Below are 20947 nucleotides of genomic sequence, written 5' to 3'. Positions count from 1 at the left end.
GAAAGCTCGGTTCTTCATGCACCGGTGGGAGCCAGGCTGGCTCTGTTTTGGGAGGAATGGGAAAACAGAGGAGCAGAAGCCTGGGTAGTACAAGTACTCAAGTTCGGCTATCGATCCTCTCGTTTCACCTCCCTCACTCTCACCTGTGCCAATTCCATTCCAGGCATACTCTCCGGGCTCAGACAAATTTCTGGCACTAGCCGCAGAAGTGGAAGCGCTTGTTCTCAAAGAAGCGATAGAACAGATAGAAGGGGATTTTCCTCCAGGCTTTTTACAATCGCCTTTTTGTAGTTCCCAAGTCATCAGGGGGGGGGGCTGGAGGCCGGTTTTGGATGTGAGCGCCCTGAACTTGCATGTCCAGAAAACAAAATTTCATATGGAGACCACTCGGTCGGTTCTGGAGTCCATCAGACAGGGGGATTGGATGGTTTCTCTGGACATGCAAGACGCATATTTTCACATTCCGATACATCGCGAATCTCGGAAGTAACCTGAGGTTCATGTTCGAAGGCAAGGTGTTTCAGTTTCGGGCGCTTTGCTTCGGACTAGCGACCGCTCCTCAAGTTTTCACCAGGGTTCTATCCCCGATAGGAAGCTGGCTGCACATATTAGGAGTAAGAATCTCCCTCTATCTGGACGATTGGCTTCTCCGGTCGGAATCAGAGAGTCGGTGCATGAAGGACCTTGGAACAACTCTGGATCTTGCCAGAAAGTTAGGAATTCTGGTCAACAAACAGAAGTCCCAGTTGGTTCCATCTCAGAGCATCCGTTTATTTGGGGATGATTCTGAATGCTCAAGTTTTTTCGGGTCTTTTCTGTCCCCGAAGAGGGTTCAAGGCTGTCTGGAGACAGTTCAGGAGTTCTTGGACAAAAAGGTAAGTTCTGCCAATCAGTGGATGAGGCTCCTGGGCAAATTGACGTCAGTGGAGAAATTTGTGACGTTGGGAAGACTGCACATGAGACCTCTGCAGTTTTTTCCTGAGAGCCTCTTGGCTGCAGGAAGACACAACCAGACTCGATTACCTTTCCTGTCACAGATCAAATAAAAGAGGACCTAAGGTGGTGGCCCTCTCGAGCAAGGTTGGAAGAAGGGTTAGATTTACGACCCATCCTCCCGAACCTACAGTTCTTTCCGACGCATCGGACACAGGTTGGGGAGCCCTACTGGGAAATCAACGGACTTCAGGAGCTTGGTCGGAGGAGGAGAAGAAGTTCCACATAAATGTAAAGGAACTGTTAGCAATTTTCCTGGGGCTCAGACAGTTTCGGAGCTTAGTAGAAGGTCGAGTAGTGGCAGTGCATTCCGACAACTCCACGGCTCTCTCGTACGTGCGTAAACAGGGGGGACTCAGTCTTTCTCTCTATACGAAGTAGCCACGGATCTCCTCCTGTGGTCAAACGAAGCGAAGGTTCAGCTAGTCCCGAGATTTGTTCCGGGAAAGATGAACGTCCTGGCGGACGAGTTAAGTCGTCAACAGCAAGTGTTACCTCTGGAGTGGACTTTGGACAACAAGATTTGTCATAAAACTTTGGCGCCTTTGGGGACGACCGTCAATAGACCTGTTCGCGACATCAAGGAACAACCGTCTTCCTCTCTTTTGTTCTCCAGTCCCAGATCCTCTAGCTCGCGTGGACGCAATGCTGTTGGATTGGTCGGGTCTGGAAGCTTATGCATTCCCTCCGTTCGGTCTAATAAGAGAGGTGCTGAACAAGTTCATGTCGCACAGCAATGTAACACTAACGTTAATCGCTCCCTATGGCCCAGGAAAGAGTGGTTCCCGGACCTTCTCCAGTTGTTAGTAGACTTCCCCAGACTTCTTCCTCCAGAGAAGTGGCTCTCAAACAACCTCACTTCAAGAGGTTCCACCAAAAACTTGTCCGCTCTAGCTCTGACAGGGTTCAGACTGTCCGGAATCTTGTCAGAGCGAAAGGATTTTCAAGAAGAGCTGCAGAAGCTATCGCTCGTTGTAGGAGAGAGTCTTCTAACAAACTCTATCAAGGAAGTGGAGAATCTTCAGAGAGTGGTGTAGAAGTGCTAAAGTCTCTACTTCTGCGAAACCTCTTTAACAGAAATAGCAGATTTTCTTCTATTTCTAGGAACTCTAAGAAACTGGCTCCTTCGACGATCAGAGGATATAGAGCCATGCTCTCTTCGGTTTTTCGACATCGAGGTTTGGATATTTCCTCCAATTCAGATCTGTCGGACCTCATTAGGTCTTTCGAAACCACTAAGCTCCCGCAAGATACAGTGGCTTGGAACTTAGATGTGGTGCTTAAGTTCCTCATGGGGCCACCGTTGAGCCTTTGAAGTTGGCTTCACTCAGGAACTTGACTAAGAAGGCACTTTTTCTTATTGCACTAGCTTCTGCTAAGCGTGTCAGCGAATTGCACGCTATAGACAAAAGAGTCGGTTTTCTCTCAAGGCAATGCTGTATTTCATACATTCAACTTACCTGTCAGATATATACAGCTATCGACTCCGTCGTTCCCGACAGAATTTCAAATTTCGCGGCACTCGCTACAGGTAGGTCAGGTGATCTACCGCCCTGCTCTGGGTGGCAGGACTAGGAACTATTCCCGTTTTCTAATCAGATTCTCTCTGTCGCCGGCGGTATCAACATTGTTGTTACTTCCTCCTGACTAGAATTCGTTTTTCGCAAAGCTTTTGATCATCTCTCGCTGATATTTGGTGACGTACTTGGATCGTTGTTTGGCATTCGCTATCGTGGACTGTTTTTTGGACTTGGTTTTGGAATTCGTGAATATGTCTGACTCTAGTGTTAGTTTCAGAGTGTGTGTGAATGAGGGCTGTAAGGTGAGGATTCCGAAAGCTTCGGTAGATCCTCACATATTTGTAGTGGGTGTAGAATGGTTGAATGCTCGATTGAGAATACGTGTAACGAGTGTGAGAAACTGAGTGCACAAGAGTGGAAGAATCTAACTTCTTACTTGAAGAAGTTAGAGAAAGATAGAGAGAGGAAGGCGGCTTATAAAACCCGCAGAATGTCTGCTTCTCATGATTACTATCTAGCTCTGTAGCTTCTTCCTCTGATAATCATGCCCATTCTGTTTCAGCCCGTTCACAAATTGCTAATCCCTCTAGTTCTGCTTCGGAAATAGCAGAACTTAGAGCTTCCCTTCAGAAAATGCAGGAAAAAGTCGCAGCATGGAAGGTAAGGAAAGTGAATGTGGTTTCGCTAGTGATATTAGTGTCCCCAGTGTAGTGGAGGGGGCGTCTGGTCGTCTCTGCGACGCTCCCAGGCCTAGACCTCTTCCAAGCTCCCTGGCCCGGAGGAGAAGGAAAGTCGAAAGCCGTACGGGGGTTGTGGAGAATCCCCAACGATCAGGCGTCCCCTTCGGCAGAATCGATCGTATCACATACTGCCAAGGACCGCTATAGGAAAAGCGTCCTTCGAGAGTGCTTTTCGTCGTCTAGTTCGCCTTCTCCGAGAAGAGGATGGAAGGAGTCGAATCTTTCCCGTCCTTTGAAGAAGGAGTATGAAAGAGCATGAGCTCAATTCTAGTCCCGAGCGCTTCTCTGAAGAAGGAGCGCCTTCGGTAATAAAGAAGGCGAGAATACATTCAGACTCTGGGTCTGGAAGGGATCCTAGAGCGCCTTCCAGATCTCCCTCTCCTGATTCGAAAGATTCCTCAACCAGGAAAATATTGAGGAATATGCAAGAGCAATTAGCCTCGTTAGTAGGAACTCTATATAAGGAGCCTACTCGTAAGAAGGATGATAGGCTTCCTATTAAAAGATCTAAATACCAATCTCCTGTCGGGCGCGACGCACCCTTCAGGGGAGTTGTCGCACAGGCGGCCATCTCTGGTGGGGGGGGGAGCAATGCGCTAGACAGGAGAGAAGTAAGAAAGGAAGTTACTCCTGTCAAGAGTAGGGCGCCAACCAGGAGCCAGGCTCCGAGTAGGCGCAGAGAGCCACAGTATGCAGTACAACATGCAAGACCTTCAACCAAGCGTTCAGGAGTTAGCTGAAGAGGAAGATCCTGTTAGGAGTAGAGCGCTGTGAGACGGAAAGCGCCTACCGGAATCAATACTCCTACTAAACATCAGACGCATTCTAAGGATCAGGAGTATTTGGAGCGACGTACTCCTACCAGGCGCCAGGGAGTCGTCGGGCCTCGATACTCCTCTCAGGCGCCAGGAGTATTCTGAACTTAATACTCCTCCCAGGCGCCAGGAGTATTCCGAAGCTTATACTCCTCCCAGGCGCCAGGAGTATTCCGAAGCTTATACTCCTCCCAGGCGCCAGGAGTATTCCGAAGCTTATACTCCTCCCAGGCGCCAGGAGTATGCTGAACTTAATACTCCTCCCAGGCGCCAGGAGTATGCAGAACTTAATACTCCTCCCAGGCGCCAGGAGTATTCTGAACAAGATGCGCCTACTAGAAGCCAGGAGTATTCGAGGCGCTCTGCGCCTGCCAAGCGCCAGGAGTATTCCAAACATGTGACCCCTACCAGGCGAGATACTCCTGCGGGGCACCAGGCGCATTCCTCGTATGAAGAGCCTGACGTTCGAAAGAGAGTAAGGAAGAGTCAGAAGAAAGAAGGGAGCCTTCTCCTTCCGAGCTATGAACCAGAAGATGACTTGGAGGATGAAATGAAGGAAGGATCTTCTAACTATAAAGTTCTTTCGTCCCTTCTATTGGAGGAATATGGAGACTCGTTAACGCCAGCCGCTCCTCCTTCTCCACGCTCTCTGTTCTCGAGCACGAAAACGCACAAGTCTTCCTCTTTCCTTAAAATGAAGCCTGCTATATCTATGAGGAGGGCGCTTCAATCTCTTGACTCCTGGTTCAAGAAGAAGAAGGAGTTAGGAAGGACGGTCTTTGTATGCTCCCGCTAAACTCCAACAGGGAGGGAGAGGCATTTGGTACGAAACGGGAGAGAACATGGGATGTCTCTGTCCGTTTCAGCTGAGTCAGACTTCTCGAGTTTAGTGGATTCATCGAGAAGACACGCCTTGAATGCAGCGAAGGGTAACTGGGGGCTTTCGGAAACGGACCACCTCCTCAAGGGACTTTTTCACACTTAAGAAGTTTTTAACTTCTTAGATTGGTCCCTTGGGGTTCTGGCCAAGAAATCTCAGGAAAAGGAACAACTGGACCCCAGAAACCCTAAATAGCATCCTCACCTGCATTGATAAGGCTGTTCAGGATGGATCGGCTGAAGTATGCTCCCTCTTTGGTGCAGGAGTTTTAAAGAAGAGGGCGGTTCACAGTGCTTTCTCACGAAGGCCGTCTCTCCTTCGCAGAGGGCCGCCTTATTGTTTGCGCCTCTCTCAGAAACACCTTTTTCCTTCGCAGTTGGTGAAGGATATTGCGCATTCTCTGACTGAAAAGGACCACCCAGGATCTCCTTAGACAATCTTCAAGGAAGAATAGGCCTGTGGCCAGTGGGAAAAGAAAGTGGCTCGTCCAGCTCAGCAGCAGCCCTTTCGAGGAGGTCTTCCAACTAGATCTATCGCCAGAAGGAAGTCAACAGAAAAGAGGGGCAGGTCTCCTTCCGTCCCTTTAAGAAAGGAAAGTGAGAGTTCTGTCCCTCCAGACACCCGTAGGAGCCAGGTTACATTCATTTGCGAAAGCCTGGAAGACATAGGAGCGAATCCGTGGACGATGTCGATCATCAAGAAGGGTTATCGCATCCCATTCAAGGACATTCCTCCTTTGACAACATCACCGAGGGAATTGTCCGCCAGATACAAGGACCCTGTTCTGATGGATACTCTTCGTCAGATGGTGGAACAGATGTGGGGACAAAAGAGCAATAGAGCTAGTGTTGGATTGCAGCTCCCCGGGTTTTACAATCGCTTGTTTCTTGTAGCGAAAGCCTCGGGGGATGGAGACCGGTACTGGACGTAAGTGCGCTGAACAAATTAGTAGAACAACAGAAGTTCAGCATGGAAACGTCTGCTTCAGTCCTTGCAGCTCTGCGGCAAGGGGATTGGATGGCGTCCCTAGACCTTCAGGACGCATATTTCCACATCCCGATCCACCATTCGTCGAGGAAGTACCTTCGATTTATGTTCGAAGGAAGAACCTATCAGTTCAGGGCCCTGTGTTTCGGCCTTTCCACGGCTCCTCAAGTCTTCACGGACGTGATGAAAAATGTAGCAAGCACATTTACATTTGAAAGGGATAAACTCTCCCTGTACCTGGACGACTGCTCATCAGAGCCAGGTCTCGAAAGCAGTGTTTGGAGGGACCTGTCAACAACAATGGAATTGACAAAATCATTGGGATTGATCGTGAACCTCGAGAAGCTCAGATGATCCCCAGCCAGAACGTGGTTTATCTGGGGATTCAGATGGATCTCGGGGTTTTCGACGTTTTTCCATCTCAAGAAAGATAAAGAAAGGCTGTGCCACAGTATCGAACTTTTTAGGGAAAGAGCGCACTTCAGCGAGGGGAATGGCTGAGCCTCCTGGGGGACCCTTTCCTCGCTCGAACAGTTCTTTCTCCTAGGAAGATTGCATCTTCGTCCGCTTCAGTTCTTCCTGAGAAGAAGTTGGAGTTGGAAGACAGGACAGCTCTCGGGACCACGTTTCCAATCTCGGAGGAAATAAAACATCATTTAAAGTGGTGGTTGACTCCCTTAAAAGAAAACAAAGGAGTGTCCTGCAAGTACGGAACCCAAGCCTGACATTGTTCTCAGACGCCTCGGAGTCGGGCTGGTGGGGTGCAACATTGGGATCCAAAGAAGTGTCAGGCACCTGGTCGGCAGAACAGGTGTCATGGCACATAAATTGCAAGGAGCTTTCAGCAATTCACCTGGCGCTAAAGAGCTTCGAACACATAGTCAGAGGCAAAGTCGTACAGATAAACTCAGACAATACGACAGCCCTGGCTTATGTCAAGAAACAAGGAGGGACGCACTCTTTCGCTCTGTACGAGCTAGCAAGAGATCTTTTGATTTGGGCGAACCAAAGGAAGGTAGTTCTTCTAACAAGGTTTGTCCAAGGGGAGAGGAATGTGAGAGCGGACAGATTGAGCAGGAGGTTCCAGGTCCTTCCCACAGAATGGACACTCCACTCAGAAGTCTGTCAGAGCCTTTGGCTCCTTTGGGGGAAGCCTCAAATAGATCTTTTTGCCACATTCCTCTCCAAGAGGATAGACACATTTTGTGCCCTGGTAGAAGATCCCCGGGCTTATGCAACAGACGCCTTCCTCCTGGACTGGTCAGGGATAGACGTTTACGCTTTTCCCCCGTTCAAGATACTGGGGGAAGTAGTCAGAAATTCGTGGCATCCGAAGGAACCAAAATGACTCTGATTGCTCCGTATTGGCCAGCTCAAATTTGGTTCACAGAGGTGATGGAGTGGACGGTGGACTTCCCCAGATCTCTTCCAAACAGAATAGATCTGCTCCAAACAACCCCACTTCGAGAGGTACCATCAAAAATCTACCCGCTCTTTACTCTGACTGCCTTTCGACTATCGAAAGACTTGTCAGAGCGAGAGGGTTTTCTCGCCAGGCAGCAAGCGCAATTGCTAGAGCCCGCAGGTCATCTACTAGGCGAGTGTACCAATCGAAGTGGGAAGTTTTCAGAAACTGGTTGCAGTCGAAGAAGCTGTCCTCTTCAGTACCTCTGTGACCGAAAATTGCAGATTTCCTTCTGTTTCTTAGAGAAAAGTCGCATCTCTCGGTACCGACTATTAAGGGGTACAGGAGTATGCTGTCAGCAGTCTTTAGAAACAAGGGATTAGATCTAACGAATGATAAGGATTTGCACGACCTCATTCGTTCCTTCGAAACATCAAAGTCACTTGAACCCAAGGTCCCAAGCTGGAACTTAGATGTGGTTCTTAAATTTCTATCCTCAGAAGAATTCGAACCATTACACACTGCTTCTTTTCGTAACATCACTAGAAAGTGTTTGTTTCTGATGTCTCTTGCAACGGCAAAGAGGGTCAGTGAATTGCACGCCCTTGAATCAAGAGTTGGCTTTCAAAGGAGACTCTGCAGTTTGTTCATTTCAGTCTCTCTTTCTTGCCAAAAACGAAAACCCTTCGAATCCCTGGCCCAGGAGTTTCGAAGTGAAAGGACTTTCTAGTTTGGTGGGCAGAGAGGCAGAAAGATCCCTTTGCCCGGTTAGAGCTCTAAAATTTTATCTGGACAGGAAGAAGCAGTTGGGGGGTTCGCAAGAAGGTCTTTTTTTTTTGGTGCTCAGTAAAAGACCCCAAGAGAGCAATGTCCAAGAACGCCTTAGCCTTCTTTGTTAGAAGTGTCATTTTGGAAGCTCATAAGAATTGTTCAGATGATTCTTTTAATCTTTTAAGAGTGAGAGCCCAGAAGATTAGGGCATCGCAACCTCTGTGGCGTTCCAAAGAAATATGTCACTCAAAAACATTTTGGACGCAACTTATTGGAGATGCAACTCCGTGTTTGCATCCCATTATTTAAAAGACTTGTCGCGAGTTAGTATGAGAAATGTTTTTCTTAGGTCCGTTTGTGTCAGCACAGACGGTTCTGGGTAAAGGAGAAAGCACCAATCCTTAAATTGTGTACGTAACCCTCTGGTCGGATGTGTTCTCGTGTTTTCGGTGTATGGGAGTGTCAGTTGTCGCACAGGCGGCCTTCACTTCGCTTCATTTGAAAATCGAGTGACATCTGACTATTAGAGGGGTACAAAAATTTTTAGTTTTGTATGTATGGATTTCGAGTTTGTGGTTGTTTGCTAAGAGTTTGGGGGATAACTCTGGGCAATCTTAGAACTAACACGGGTTAGGATCGGGTGATCGGGATTGGTTGCGTGCTCCTTAAATAAAGGCGTGTTGTCATATAAGCGGATGTGCTCCCATTGACAAATGCCAGTTAGGTTCTGTCGAGTAAGTGGATGAGACCCATCGACAGATCCACAAGAACTCTTGGCCACAGATCACTATCTCGCTAAGGCTCTGGAGATGAAGCAGACTCCTGGCAGTAGCCACGAAGTCTTCCATCTTAATAAGGTAGGAACTAAGGTTTATTTATACCTACAAACATATGTTGTTTACCTGTCTAGTCAGTTAGTTAGCTGTCTCTTGCCCTCCACCAAAGGGTGTCAATCAGCTATGTATATATCTGACAGGTAAGTTGAATGTATGAAAATGACATTGGTTATGATACAATAAAGTTTCATACATACTTACCTGGCAGATATATACAATTGAAGACCCACCAGCCTCCCCGCAGGAGACAGGTGGAAGAGAGAATCTGATTAGAAAACGGGAATAGTTCCTAGTCCTGCCACCCAGAGCAGGGCGGTAGATCACCTGACCTACCTGTAGCGAGTGCTGCCGCGAAATTTGAAATTCTGTCGGGAACGACAAAAGGAGTCAATAGCTATGTATATATCTGCCAGGTAAGTATGTATGAAACTTTATTGTATCATAACAATGTCATTTTTCGGTATCTTTGACCTTCTAGCCAAAAATGAGAATCCTTCTAATCCTTGGCCGAGGAGTTTTGTCTGGTAAGGAACTTATCTGATTTGGTTGGACATGAGGAGGAAGAAGGCTCTTATGTCCACTAAGGGTATTAGAGGACAATCTTCTAAGCTCTGGACCTCGGTTCAATCACCCTCTCGTCCTCTTTCTAAGAATGCTATATCGTTCTTTATTAGAGAGCTTATCAGGGAAGCTCACTCGCAGTCGAGAACGACAATCTTTCCGTTCTGAGAGTTAAAGCTCACGAGGTTAGAGCAGTGGCAACTTCTTTAGCATTCAGAAAGAATTATCTTTAGCTCGATTCTTCAGAGCACGTTCTGGAGATCGAATTGGAGTTTTTGCGAGTCATTATCTCAAAGAGATAGAAACGGTTTTCGAGAATTGTAAAACGTTAGGTCCGGTGGCGGTTTCTGGCATGGTGTTGGGAGAAACGGCACAGGGGTCGTCACCTCTATGCTAACTTTTCACCTTGAATAGGTTGTCGAGTTCAAGGGAAGCTGGGGGTACTGAGTACTGGGATACTCACCAGTCTGTTAGGTCAGATTTTACAATGGTTGGGTATATATGTTTTTAAATCTGGTTGTTGGTGACAAATGTTTTGTATGATTGAATTTCTGGTCTTAGCCCAGGGCAAGGGCAATCTTTATTGTTACTATCCTCCGTCAGTCAGCCTTGACTCGCTTAAACTACGGAAGATTCCACTCCTGTAGAGGCTAACTTTGGTCAAATTCCAATTCCTCTACAATAGTAAGAAGAGCACCGACCAGAGGCAGTAACAGTCTGCTGTAGCTCTCTTACAAGGTAAGGTACAACAGACACCTTGAGTGTTTACTGGTATTGCAATAAATGTAACCATTTAAAAATACTAGTGGTCCACTGAATCCCACCTTCCCATAAATGTGTAATCAGCTCTATAATTGTTCGGTAAGACACTACAATAAAAAAAGAAAAATGAAATTTTCATTATTAAAATGAAGTTTATTGTATACTTACCGAACAATTATGATTATAACCCACCCTTCTCCCCTTAGGTGGACGGACGGGCAGAAAGAATTGGATTCACTGGGCAGTTGTACCTGGTTCTCCCGCGAGTGGAGGGTGATGACGTCATCACCACCAGTGTTGGCGACGCCGACGCGCTAAATTTGAAGTTTAGTATCCTGCCGCTCGTGGAAATCATGGCTCTATAATGTTTTCGGTAAGTATACAATAAAACTTTCATTTTAATAATGAAAATTTCATTTCCTGGCCTACCACTACATACACTTTGAGTGAAAAGCATAAGCAAATTAAAGTATTTACTTTATTGTAACAAAAACTGTTGTAACGTTTCGCATTCCATTACTGAAATGTTTGACACCTATCCAGGATAATCAAGGAATTATGTATTCATCATATCTTTATAACTTTTTATTGCTTGAGATAAGTTTATAAATTATTTGTTATAGTCATTACACGTATCTTGGAGTCAATGAAAGATGTCCACAGCTCACATCATTGGAAGTTTTGTCTAGTCTCCAACTGTCAGTTGTATTTGAATATAGTACTCGTAACAACTCTGATGGGTGGGGAGCAACATGAGCTTCCACCAGTCACAAGTATCTTTAATGATATTGGCTGTAGATATTGATCATCAACTCCAAAAAAAACAGACAGTTGTTGTCGTGAATTATTCATTAAATATTTTCCTGTTTTCACAGGTTTTGATGGATCCGACAGTTAGCTCTCCTCACTCTTATTTCCCTCTCAGCCACACATCTCAGGGTAAGTTGTTGGTTATTGTTTGGCCGAAGCAAAAATTAGGATAAATGGAAGTTCAGGTTGGTGTGAAGTTTGATAAGAATGAAGTAAGGAGAGTACATCAAGAGTAAACAGAGGGAACAAGGTTCTGTAAGAAGGAAGTACATAAGAAGAGCATAGAGATATGGAGGTGTATGGAAAGATTCTGAGTTAGAAAATAAGATCAATGACAGAAGGAATGATAGGCGAAGAACAGTGTGTGTTTACAAAAGATTTGTGGCTCAAGTTTTTTTTTGATGAAATATTTATACAAAAAGTTTTAAAGCAAGTGGTTAGGCTAACGACGGGTTCTCTACTCTACTTAATTTATCGCTAATAAACTTTTTTCAGTTGGTGTACTACCTGAGGTAGCATCATTAAGCAGAGAGGATCTGGAGGATCTCTTGTCTTGTGAGGATAAACTGACGGAGTTTGTGACTGGTCTTCCACAGATAGTAGCCCTCAAGAATCAGTGTGATCAGCTCAGTACCCAAAATGAAAATTTAGCAAGTAAGTGCAGAATGCTATCAAGAAATGTGGCAAGGTTGAATTTTCTCTCTCTCTCTCTTGTTTATATAGTAGCTCTGACTAGTTTCTTGAAATCAAAAGTTGATGCACTTATTTATATCCAGTCAGTTTCCAGTTATTAAAATCAGTATACATAAATGCTTTTGAAAAACATTAAAATAAAATTTTTATTATATATTATTTATACAATTATACAACCCTATTCAGTATGTATTTTGTTTGCCAGAGCAACAGACTCTTATCCAGAAATACATAATAATAAAAAAAAAATGCAGCACTATTTCATACTGAAGCAGGGAATTTTGGGTATGTGAACCTGGCTGTAATGCGTCAATTCAGTTGTGAATGTATCTGTTCACCCCATCGAATCATTTCCACTTCAGTCCTGTTTTGGAAGTCACCCATTCCCTTTGGTTTCGTCAGACCAACCAAGCTATTCCAGCTCCTTAACCCCTAGTGGACTGGGTCTCCCTCCTCAAACTGAGGTGGCAGTTGGGACTTCCGTTGGTTCTCATTCCTTCAGGAAAAGGAACTGTCAAGCTCTCCCCAGGGTCTAGTGTGTCGGGAGCCATAGAAGTGCAAACTTCATTTCTCGCTTCTACTGCTAGTCCTAGAGATTCTGCCTCTAAGACTAGTTCTGTGTCAGTCTCGAGCTTCCCCGAATGCACACAAATCTGTAGATTCGCTTGCATCCAGAGTCATTAACGCAGAGTCCGCTCACCGGCATGGCTCTGGCATGGAGCAGAAGAAAGGGGTGAGTCGCTCAGGTGACTCACACCTTGCCAGCGATGATCGCTCGGTTCCCAGTTTTGACGTGACAGTCTTGTGAGACCGTACACACGGTGTGACCAGTAGGAGGTCCCTTGTTCAGTCTTCCCGAGAGGTTTTGACCTTGAAGGGGATTAGACGCATCAGGAGGACAGTTCCAGTTCTCGCCAATCAATTGCACGATTGACTCCAATCAGGCCATGATCATGTGCGTGACTAACCAGTCTCGATGGCGGCGAGCGTTTCTCCTACCGTGCAAGAGTTTTGTAACCCTCCTTCCTCCTTGGGAAAGCGTTTTCCCTTGGACGAGATTGTTCTGTTAGACTCACGTTGAGGCCGTCAATGCAGGTTGATGGCTGCCCGTGACTTGCTTCTCCTGCTAGTTCTGCTATCAAGGTGAGCGAGAGCATTCAGTCTTCTTCACCTACTCCCTCTACTTCCTCTGGCTACTCCAGGATGGGCAAGGTGAATAGGAGGGATCCTGCAGAGTGCTCTCCACAGGATTCAGCGTCGGGCCTATGTTCCCGGAAGGGTCTCGGGGTCCCACCGGACGTACGTCCACATCGTTGAGGAAGGATCTTCCGTCAATGAGGTAGGGACTTCTCACTGTCTCAATACCTGGTGTTTCAATTCAGAAGATTCAAACACCTTGTGACTGTGTTCTCCTTGGCTCTTTTTGTCCTTTGGACAGATTCAAATTTGCAGTCCCCTGTGAGGGTCTTGCGGTTTGGGAGACTCAAGTGCATATTCTGTGGAATTGCTCTCTTAATTGGGTCTTAAATGCTCACGTAGAGGACTGGTTTTTTATGCCTGTTCCTCTTTGATGATTGTTTGACAAATTCAGGAGTCTTGCCAAGCACTTGAATTCCTTGGCATTTCCAGCACTCTGAGTGTTATAGTCTCTATGATCTGCAAACACTCAGGCGAGACGAGATTTCCGGATAATTGTTATTACAATAATCAGGAGTCTTGCTGAGCGCTCGAGTTCCTTGGAATTTCTGTCGTTCTCAGAGTGTTTTGGTTTTCTGTGATTTCCAAACACTTGGGCAAGACAGGCATTCCTGATAATTGTTATTACAAAAATCTATAGTCTCGCTAAGTGCTTGGATCCCTTGGTTTTGCTGGCGCTCTCCGAGTGCTTGGCTTCATCATGTTGCCAAGGACCCCAGTGCGAGGCAAGGCTTGCCTGAATTCTTGTCTTACAAAGTTAGGATTCTTGCTGAGTGCAGGAATTCTTATGAATTCTAGCACTCACTATCACGAGCGTTTGGATAGTGAGACGAGCCTATACCGGTACAGATGAGTTCACTCTTCAGTCTGGTTTGGGTTTATCCAGAGCTTGGTATTGCATGCCAGCACTGTCTGGTCAAATGGTCAAGTACTGTCCCCGTGTCTTGGATCTTAGGGTCCGAACATGTAGGACAGCAGACACAGAATCCCTTTTTATTCTTCTTCTTGGAGCTTCAGTCTTTATTTTTGTCTCTCGAATGAAGAAGAATTAGGCTGCCACACGATTAACAGGAACCTATGTATATACTAGTATATTCTCCTCGTGACATGCATCTGTTAACAGTTGCACTGTCCGAGTAATAGGCGCATACCTGTAAGTTAATTCTCCTGGTATGTAACCGAGATGAATAGCACCTTCTCATAATTAACCTGAAACTCAGGACAGCCTTTGGGGCTTCCCAAGAGTTTCTGGTTTTTATTTTGAGATGACTAGTGGTATTGTTTACCAACAGCACCACAGGGTTGGCATTATCACCGAACAAGAGGGTTTATTTCCATCTTGCTTCGATTAACATGCAAGTACCCGTGTGTGTATGTATTGCACTCAATAGTTCTATTGAGTGCAATACATAAGCAGCTCTCCTAGGGCTGGCCCACAAAGGATTAGATATTTTTACGTGGCTAGGAACCAATTGGTCACCTAGCAACGGGACCTACAGCCTATTGTGGGATCTGAACCACACTATATCGAGAAATGAATTTCTATCACCAGAAATAGATTCCTCTGATCCCGCGTTGGCAGAGCCGGGAATCGAACTTCGAACCACCGGATTGGCAGCCGAGCGCGAAAACCACTCGTCCAGCAAGGAACTTATGGAGTACACTAACGGGGAGTACACTCAATACACGGAGTCAAGTGAGGGGCAGAGTTCTGCCTTCTCTCGGAGATTCTGTTCGTCTTGGTACAGGGAGTCCCCGGTTATTGGCAGAGTCAATGTCGATCCGGTTTTATGGTGCTTGTCTAGTGCCCTAAAATTGGCGATTTATGGAGCCATAACTGGCCGAGTTTTGGAAGACGCCGATAATAGAGTTATGGCACCATAAGGTGCCAGTATAGAGTTATGGCGCCATAACATACCTAATAGAGGTGTCATTAACTGGCTATTGGTGCCATTAACCAAAACTCAGCAACTTGGCACCCTAAGCTCCATGAATCGCTGTTTCAGTTAATGGCGGTTTTCACTCATCGACACCCTGCCAAGAACGGAACCCCACCGATAACCGTGGGACTGGCTGTATTGTTTCTTCTCTGTCGAGGGTTGACTACTAGTTTGAATCACTCTCTCTGCTGGACCATCACTGACTTAGGTTTCTGATTAGCTCGGAATTCTTGTGTAAGGTTCATGGCTCATGGTGCACCTTTCCCCTCCCCCCCTTATGGGAGTAGTGCTGTCATTATACTTCAAGCAGAGCTCCATAGGCATTACATAAGGGTCTTGGAAGCATCCCTTTGGTCCCTAGCTGCAACACCTTGCATTTCTTTTGCTGTACCTACGTTCATATTCTCTCTTTTCCATCTTACTTTCCTTCCTTTCTCAACTGTTGTTTCTTAGCACAACTGCGAGGTTTTCTTCCTGTGACACCTTCTAAGCCTTCTTTATTCTCAATTTCCTTTTCAGTGCTGAATGACCTCATAGGTCGTAACGTTTGGCCTACGGCCTAAATTTTAAATTCCACTCGAGCCCTGCCATAGTTGCTCTTTCTTTGATAGGGTCCTTGATAAATCCAGTGAAGTCAGTGATACATTCTGACTCAAGATTTTTCCAGCTCAAGCTTATTGTCTGAGGCCTGATAGCTTCTGTAGCCCCATCCCGTAGGGGGTTGCTGTTATCAGTGGACTTTACACATGGTGCACTGTAGGTATTACTTAAGGTTCTGTGCAGCATCCCCTCAGCCCCTAGCTGCATCACCATTCATTTCTTTTACTATAAATGCCTCCTTTCATATTCTTTAAAACCTTTTACTCTCATTTTTCCTTTCAGCGCTGAATAATGTCATAGGTCTCAGTGTTTGGCCTTTGAAATGGAATGGAATGGCATATCAAGTTTAGGCCAAAGCCAGGCCCTGGGACCTATGGGGTCATTCAGTGCTGGAAAGGAAATTGCGAGTAGGTAGGTTTGAAAGATGTAACAGGAGGAAACTCTTGCAGGTACACTATGAAATGATTGATAGGAGACAGTGGATAACAAAATGGAAGAAAATATGAATGGAGGTACAGTAAAAGGAATGAAAGGGGTTGCATCTAGGGGCTGAAGGGATGCTGCAAAGAACCTTTAGTAATGCCTACAGTGCACCCCATGAGGTGCACTGACGGCACTAACCCCCTACGGGCTTGGTATTCGGCCTAAATTATATAGTGTTCCCACTGTACTAGTGGATGATGCGTACCAAACCCCTCACAAGTAGGTAGAATCCGCAAATACAGTAATGGCCCGAACTTATGTGAGGTTAGGTCTCAGACCCCCTCGCGCAAGGGGAAGTATCGCGTAAGGTTGGCATGGTCTCTAAAAATGCTAATAAATGCTTACTTCTAGAGTGTGAAGACTAAATATGAACCTAATTATGCTCCCTAAGTACCAAGCTAACTTTTAAATGAAGTTAAAATTACTGTAATTTCATTTAAATGTTAGCTTGAATACATTACCCATGAAAAAAGAAATAAATGGTTGGTAAAAATATAAGTGTGTGTGAAGATTACATACGTACAACATACTTCTCTTTTCTTTTCCCCTTCTGACAAACCAATCTATTTTTAGAAGTCTTCTCAACCACTTTGCTACCTGACTACGAGAGAGAGAGAGAGAGAGAGAGAGAGAGAGAGAGAGAGAGAGAGAGAGAGAGAGAGAGAGAGAGAAGTATTAAGCTAACTTTTAAATGAAATTAAAGTTACTGTAATTCCCTTTAAAAGTTAGTTTAATACATTACCCTTAAAAAAAATAAATGGTTGGCAAAAATAGAGGACTGTGTGAAGATTACATATGAAGAGAGATAGATAAAGAGAGAGAGAAAATATTATTTTTTATTATTTAATGTTATTTAATTTACACATAAAAGCTTGAAAACTTATAAATGACATCAAAAGAATTGAACCAATGCCTTTGCAGGGTTTGTCCAGGATTCGCAAATGTTTTGTTTGTGTTCGTGTGTCTGTGAAATACTTGTGTATGATAATTAGTTAGGTTCCAATGAAAAGTTCAGGCTATTGTGAATTCAAGTTCAAGCAACTCAAATTGCGTAAGGCTTAGGTATTACTGTAGTTGAAACCCCGATGAAAATGCTTAAAACTGCCTATTTTGTTAGTTAAAACTCAAGAAAAACCCATTAAAAATGTTTACACCTGGTTTTTTTTAATAGTTTAATCACCAAGAGAGCATTTTACATTGGAATTGATAAAAAAAACAGGAATTTGTTGATATTTCTTAAAGAAAAATACAGCGAATGTTCGAATTTTTGGCAAATGGGGGGTTACAGTATATGTTTCAGAGAGAAATCCGCAAATAAGGGGGTTCAGTGTATTCAATCATATTTCATTCCATGTGATAGTTTCTGTAGTTCTTTTAACGATATTTGCGGCAACAGCAAATTATATAGTACGTATTTGTATAGTTTTGCATCTTCATTACCTTGAAATAGCCTAATTATTCCCCCCCCCACCCCCCCTTCCCCCCCCCCCCCCCCCCCCCCCACCCCCCCCCCCCCCCCCCCCCCCCCCCCCCCCCCCCCCCCCCCGATCTATAGGTTGAGTTAGAAATGCTGTTTTTTGGGGCCAAGGACGTACTACATGATTCTGAGTAACAAGGGACATTTGGTGTTTGTGTGAATAGAATCTGGCCACTGAATATTTTTACCAATTTGGTATAGTAACACCTCAACTTACCTACCAGCTACACTACTATTATTATGTTTTTTTGTTACCATTATGCATGCAATAACATATTTTTAGATGAATATCTTAAATTGAATTTTAATTGTTAAGTAGTACAGGTTAGTTTAGGTTAGCAACTAGTATTACAGACAGTCCCTGTTTATCAGCAAACTCGGTTAATGGCAATCCGCTTTTATGGAGGTTGTCTAGTGCCATAAAATTGGTGATATATGGCCCCATAACATACCTAACAGAGGTGCCATTAACTGGTTATCTGTGCCATTAACCAAAACTTGGAGCCAAAAGCGCCATAAATCGCCGAGTTTCAGTTAATGGTGGTTTTCACTTAGCAGCACCCCACCGAGAATGGAACCAGGGACTGTCTGTCAGCTGTAAGACATCCACAAAATAGTCCATGCATGCTATATATTATCTAGGGACTTTCTCATTCTTATTGAACTTTACTACTCATCAGCAAGCCAGACCCACAGAGTACTTGTCTGTTGAGGTATAAAAATTGACTTAGATTCTAAATTAAAGATTCGAGATTCTAAATGACAGATTCATTTTAACATGAGCCTAAAATTGATAGCAACTCCTTGCACCCGCATTAATCTCGTTCCAGAAGCCACTCTCGAACGAAGCAATGACTATGAACGTGCGCGTGATGCGACAATTCAGAAAGTAGAGGAGTTGACTGCGTTACGAGGCAGTTTCGAAGAAATGACTATCAAACAGCAAAAATCCTCGGAGAAGTTAGCCCCAACAAGCATTCAGGTTTGTATGAATCGTTTTACTTATTCTTTACATATGGATTTATTTTTTAATTTTAATAAGTGAGCTCTTTTTTTTTCTGTATTTCTCTTTACCTTCTCTTACTTCCTAATGAACACCTAAATATTCTTGGGAAACTTCTTGAATTTCAAGTTAATGGACCCTGTGGGGACTTGTTCCAATGGAAAGGATTTATTTTTGGAATAATATTAATAATCTTTCAAGAATTGTACTGTGGTTTTAAGACTACATGAGGGTCAGGTTTAAGTGTTAAAGAATCCTTTGTAAAATTTAATTGCCAATAAAATTTTTATGTACTGTACTGTATGTTTCTTTGTAGAACTTAAGTAAATTATTCTTAATTTGTGTGTTAAGTAATTTTGTAGTTTTATACATTCAACTTACCTGCCAGATATATACTTAGCTTTAGACTCCGTCGTCCCGACAGAAATTCAAATTTCGCGGCACACGCTACAGGTAGGTCAGGTGATCTACCGTCCCGCCGCTGGGTGGCAGGAATAGGAACCATTCCTGTTTTCTATCAGAATTTTTCTGTCGGCCGTATTGTAAACAACGTTTGCGGTACCTCCTGACTTGATTTTCGTTTTTCCTCTCGCATCGATCTTTCTGGGCTGTCTTTTGCAGGGAAGTACTGGGTCTTTGGTTCGGCATACGCTTTTAGTAACTTTTTAATGTATTTAGCTTCAAGTTTTCGAAGAAAAAATTTACGTGAAACTACCGAATTTGTCGGTAGACACTCACATATTTTGCAATAAAGGAAACTTTAATATCTATTCACTAGTACGTGTAAGAAGTGTTAAAAAAGCTTGATTGTGGAATTTAAACACTAACTTCCTATTCAAGGAAGTCAGAAAGCATATTACTAAAAACGCTTCCTTTAGAAGCGTTAATATGTCTCGTATTAACGAGCAATTAGAGTATTAACAATACTAGTAGTTGTTGCATCCTCATCACCTTCTTACCTCACAGAAACTACAAATTCATCTTGTGAAAATTTGAAGAATAAATCTAGAGAGCTCATAATGCGAGCTCTTAAAAAAGGTAAGAAGTGAATACAGGGGGTCCTCGAGTTACGACGTAGATCCGTTCTTACGATGCATCGTAACACGATTTTCAGCGTAAGTCGGAACATTGAAGTACCACATGATAATGTAAATACCTATCAATAACAACGAGAGAACAATTCCTTACCTTTATTAGTTTGATTGGCTTGCACACTGGAGAGGAAGCTGCGGTGCTGGAGAGACTGGGGGAGGTTAGTGAAGAGAAAAAAGGAACCTCCAGAAGTTGCTGGAGATGCTGAGGCAGATGATTCTTGAGGTGAGGCAGAACATACTAGTACTGGAGATGCTGAGGCAGGTGATTCTTGAGGTGAAAGGCAGAAACATATACTCGGGAGATGTTGGGGCAGGTGAGTCTTTAGGTGAGCAGAACCTACAGAAGGTGCTGGAGATACTTTAGGAAATTCACTCGCTGCTTTCTCATCCCCACTAGCAGCTTCACCTTGCAATTTAAGGTTATGGTAATTGGCCCGAGCCTTAAATCGCATAAACCAACCCCTACTAGCCACAAACTCTTCACTTTCACTTCCCTCCCCCTTTTCTTTTTTTCAATTTTTTCAAACGCTTCAAACAATCTTTTCGCCTTCTCCTGAATCACCATAAGGCTGACTGGGATACGCCGTTGATTTTGGTCTTCCAACAACCAAAGCACCAATAACCTTTCCATTTCAATTATTAGACCACTACGCTGCTTAGTTATCACTGTGCTTTCATAGGAGCAGATCCTTTTCACATGTTCAACGATGCGCTCTTTATCTTTGATAATGGTAGCAACGGTCGAACGGCTAAGGCCAAGCGAGCGGCCAATGTTTGTTGGCGTTTCTCCCTTCTCAGATCGCTTTATAATGTCCACTTTAATTTCCATGGTGATGGCCTTTCTTTTCTTCGATGCACTACCATCAGAAGAGTCCGCCTTGCGCTTGGGAGCCATAACAAAGAGCAAAAAGTTACAAAAACGATACAACACGAGGGAGAGAGGCAGTGTAAACAACCAAAATGGCGTATGGGCGAGGAATGAGCGTAGCGAAGCGACGCCGTCCTCTCCCCCACAAAGCGTATTCTTCCGCCGTGCGCCTGGAACTAGTTCGCGTTTGTTTACGTTGCTTACGACGCTAAAACCGCGTAAGACGGAACGACGCAAAATATTATTTTTTATATTTTTATGGGGGCGCGCTCGTAACCACGAAACATCGTAAGTCGAGACCAGCGTAACCCGAGGACTTACTGTATAGTGTTTCCAGTTGCAGTGGAGTGGGTGCGTTCTGTTCGGCTCCATCTCGCTCCCAGGCCTAGTCCTCTTCCAAGCTCCCAAGCCCAGAGGAGAAGGAATGACGAAAGCCTTAACGGAGGTTACGGAGAATCCCCACCGATCAGGCGTCCCCTCGGCAGGATCTGTAGAACGTCCCAGACTGCCAA

General features: G+C 44.6%; 1 protein-coding gene across 3 annotated transcripts in view; it reads left to right on the top strand.

The window, feature by feature from the left end:
• The window catches only part of LOC135199403 (vacuolar protein sorting-associated protein 37A-like), a 43584-nt gene that overhangs the window by 5422 nt on the left and 17215 nt on the right, over positions 1-20947 (top strand). For all 3 annotated transcript variants that reach the window (XM_064227404.1, XM_064227403.1, XM_064227405.1), the window contains exons 2-4: positions 11146-11209; positions 11576-11734; positions 18301-18452. In XM_064227404.1, the coding sequence (XP_064083474.1) occupies positions 11146-11209; positions 11576-11734; positions 18301-18452 (375 nt within the window). The remainder of the gene's footprint in view (positions 1-11145; positions 11210-11575; positions 11735-18300; positions 18453-20947) is intronic.

The sequence above is a fragment of the Macrobrachium nipponense genome, chromosome 25 (assembly GCF_015104395.2).
Source record: "Macrobrachium nipponense isolate FS-2020 chromosome 25, ASM1510439v2, whole genome shotgun sequence".
Lineage (NCBI taxonomy): Eukaryota > Metazoa > Arthropoda > Malacostraca > Decapoda > Palaemonidae > Macrobrachium > Macrobrachium nipponense.
This window is presented reverse-complemented; position numbering and strand designations above follow the sequence as displayed.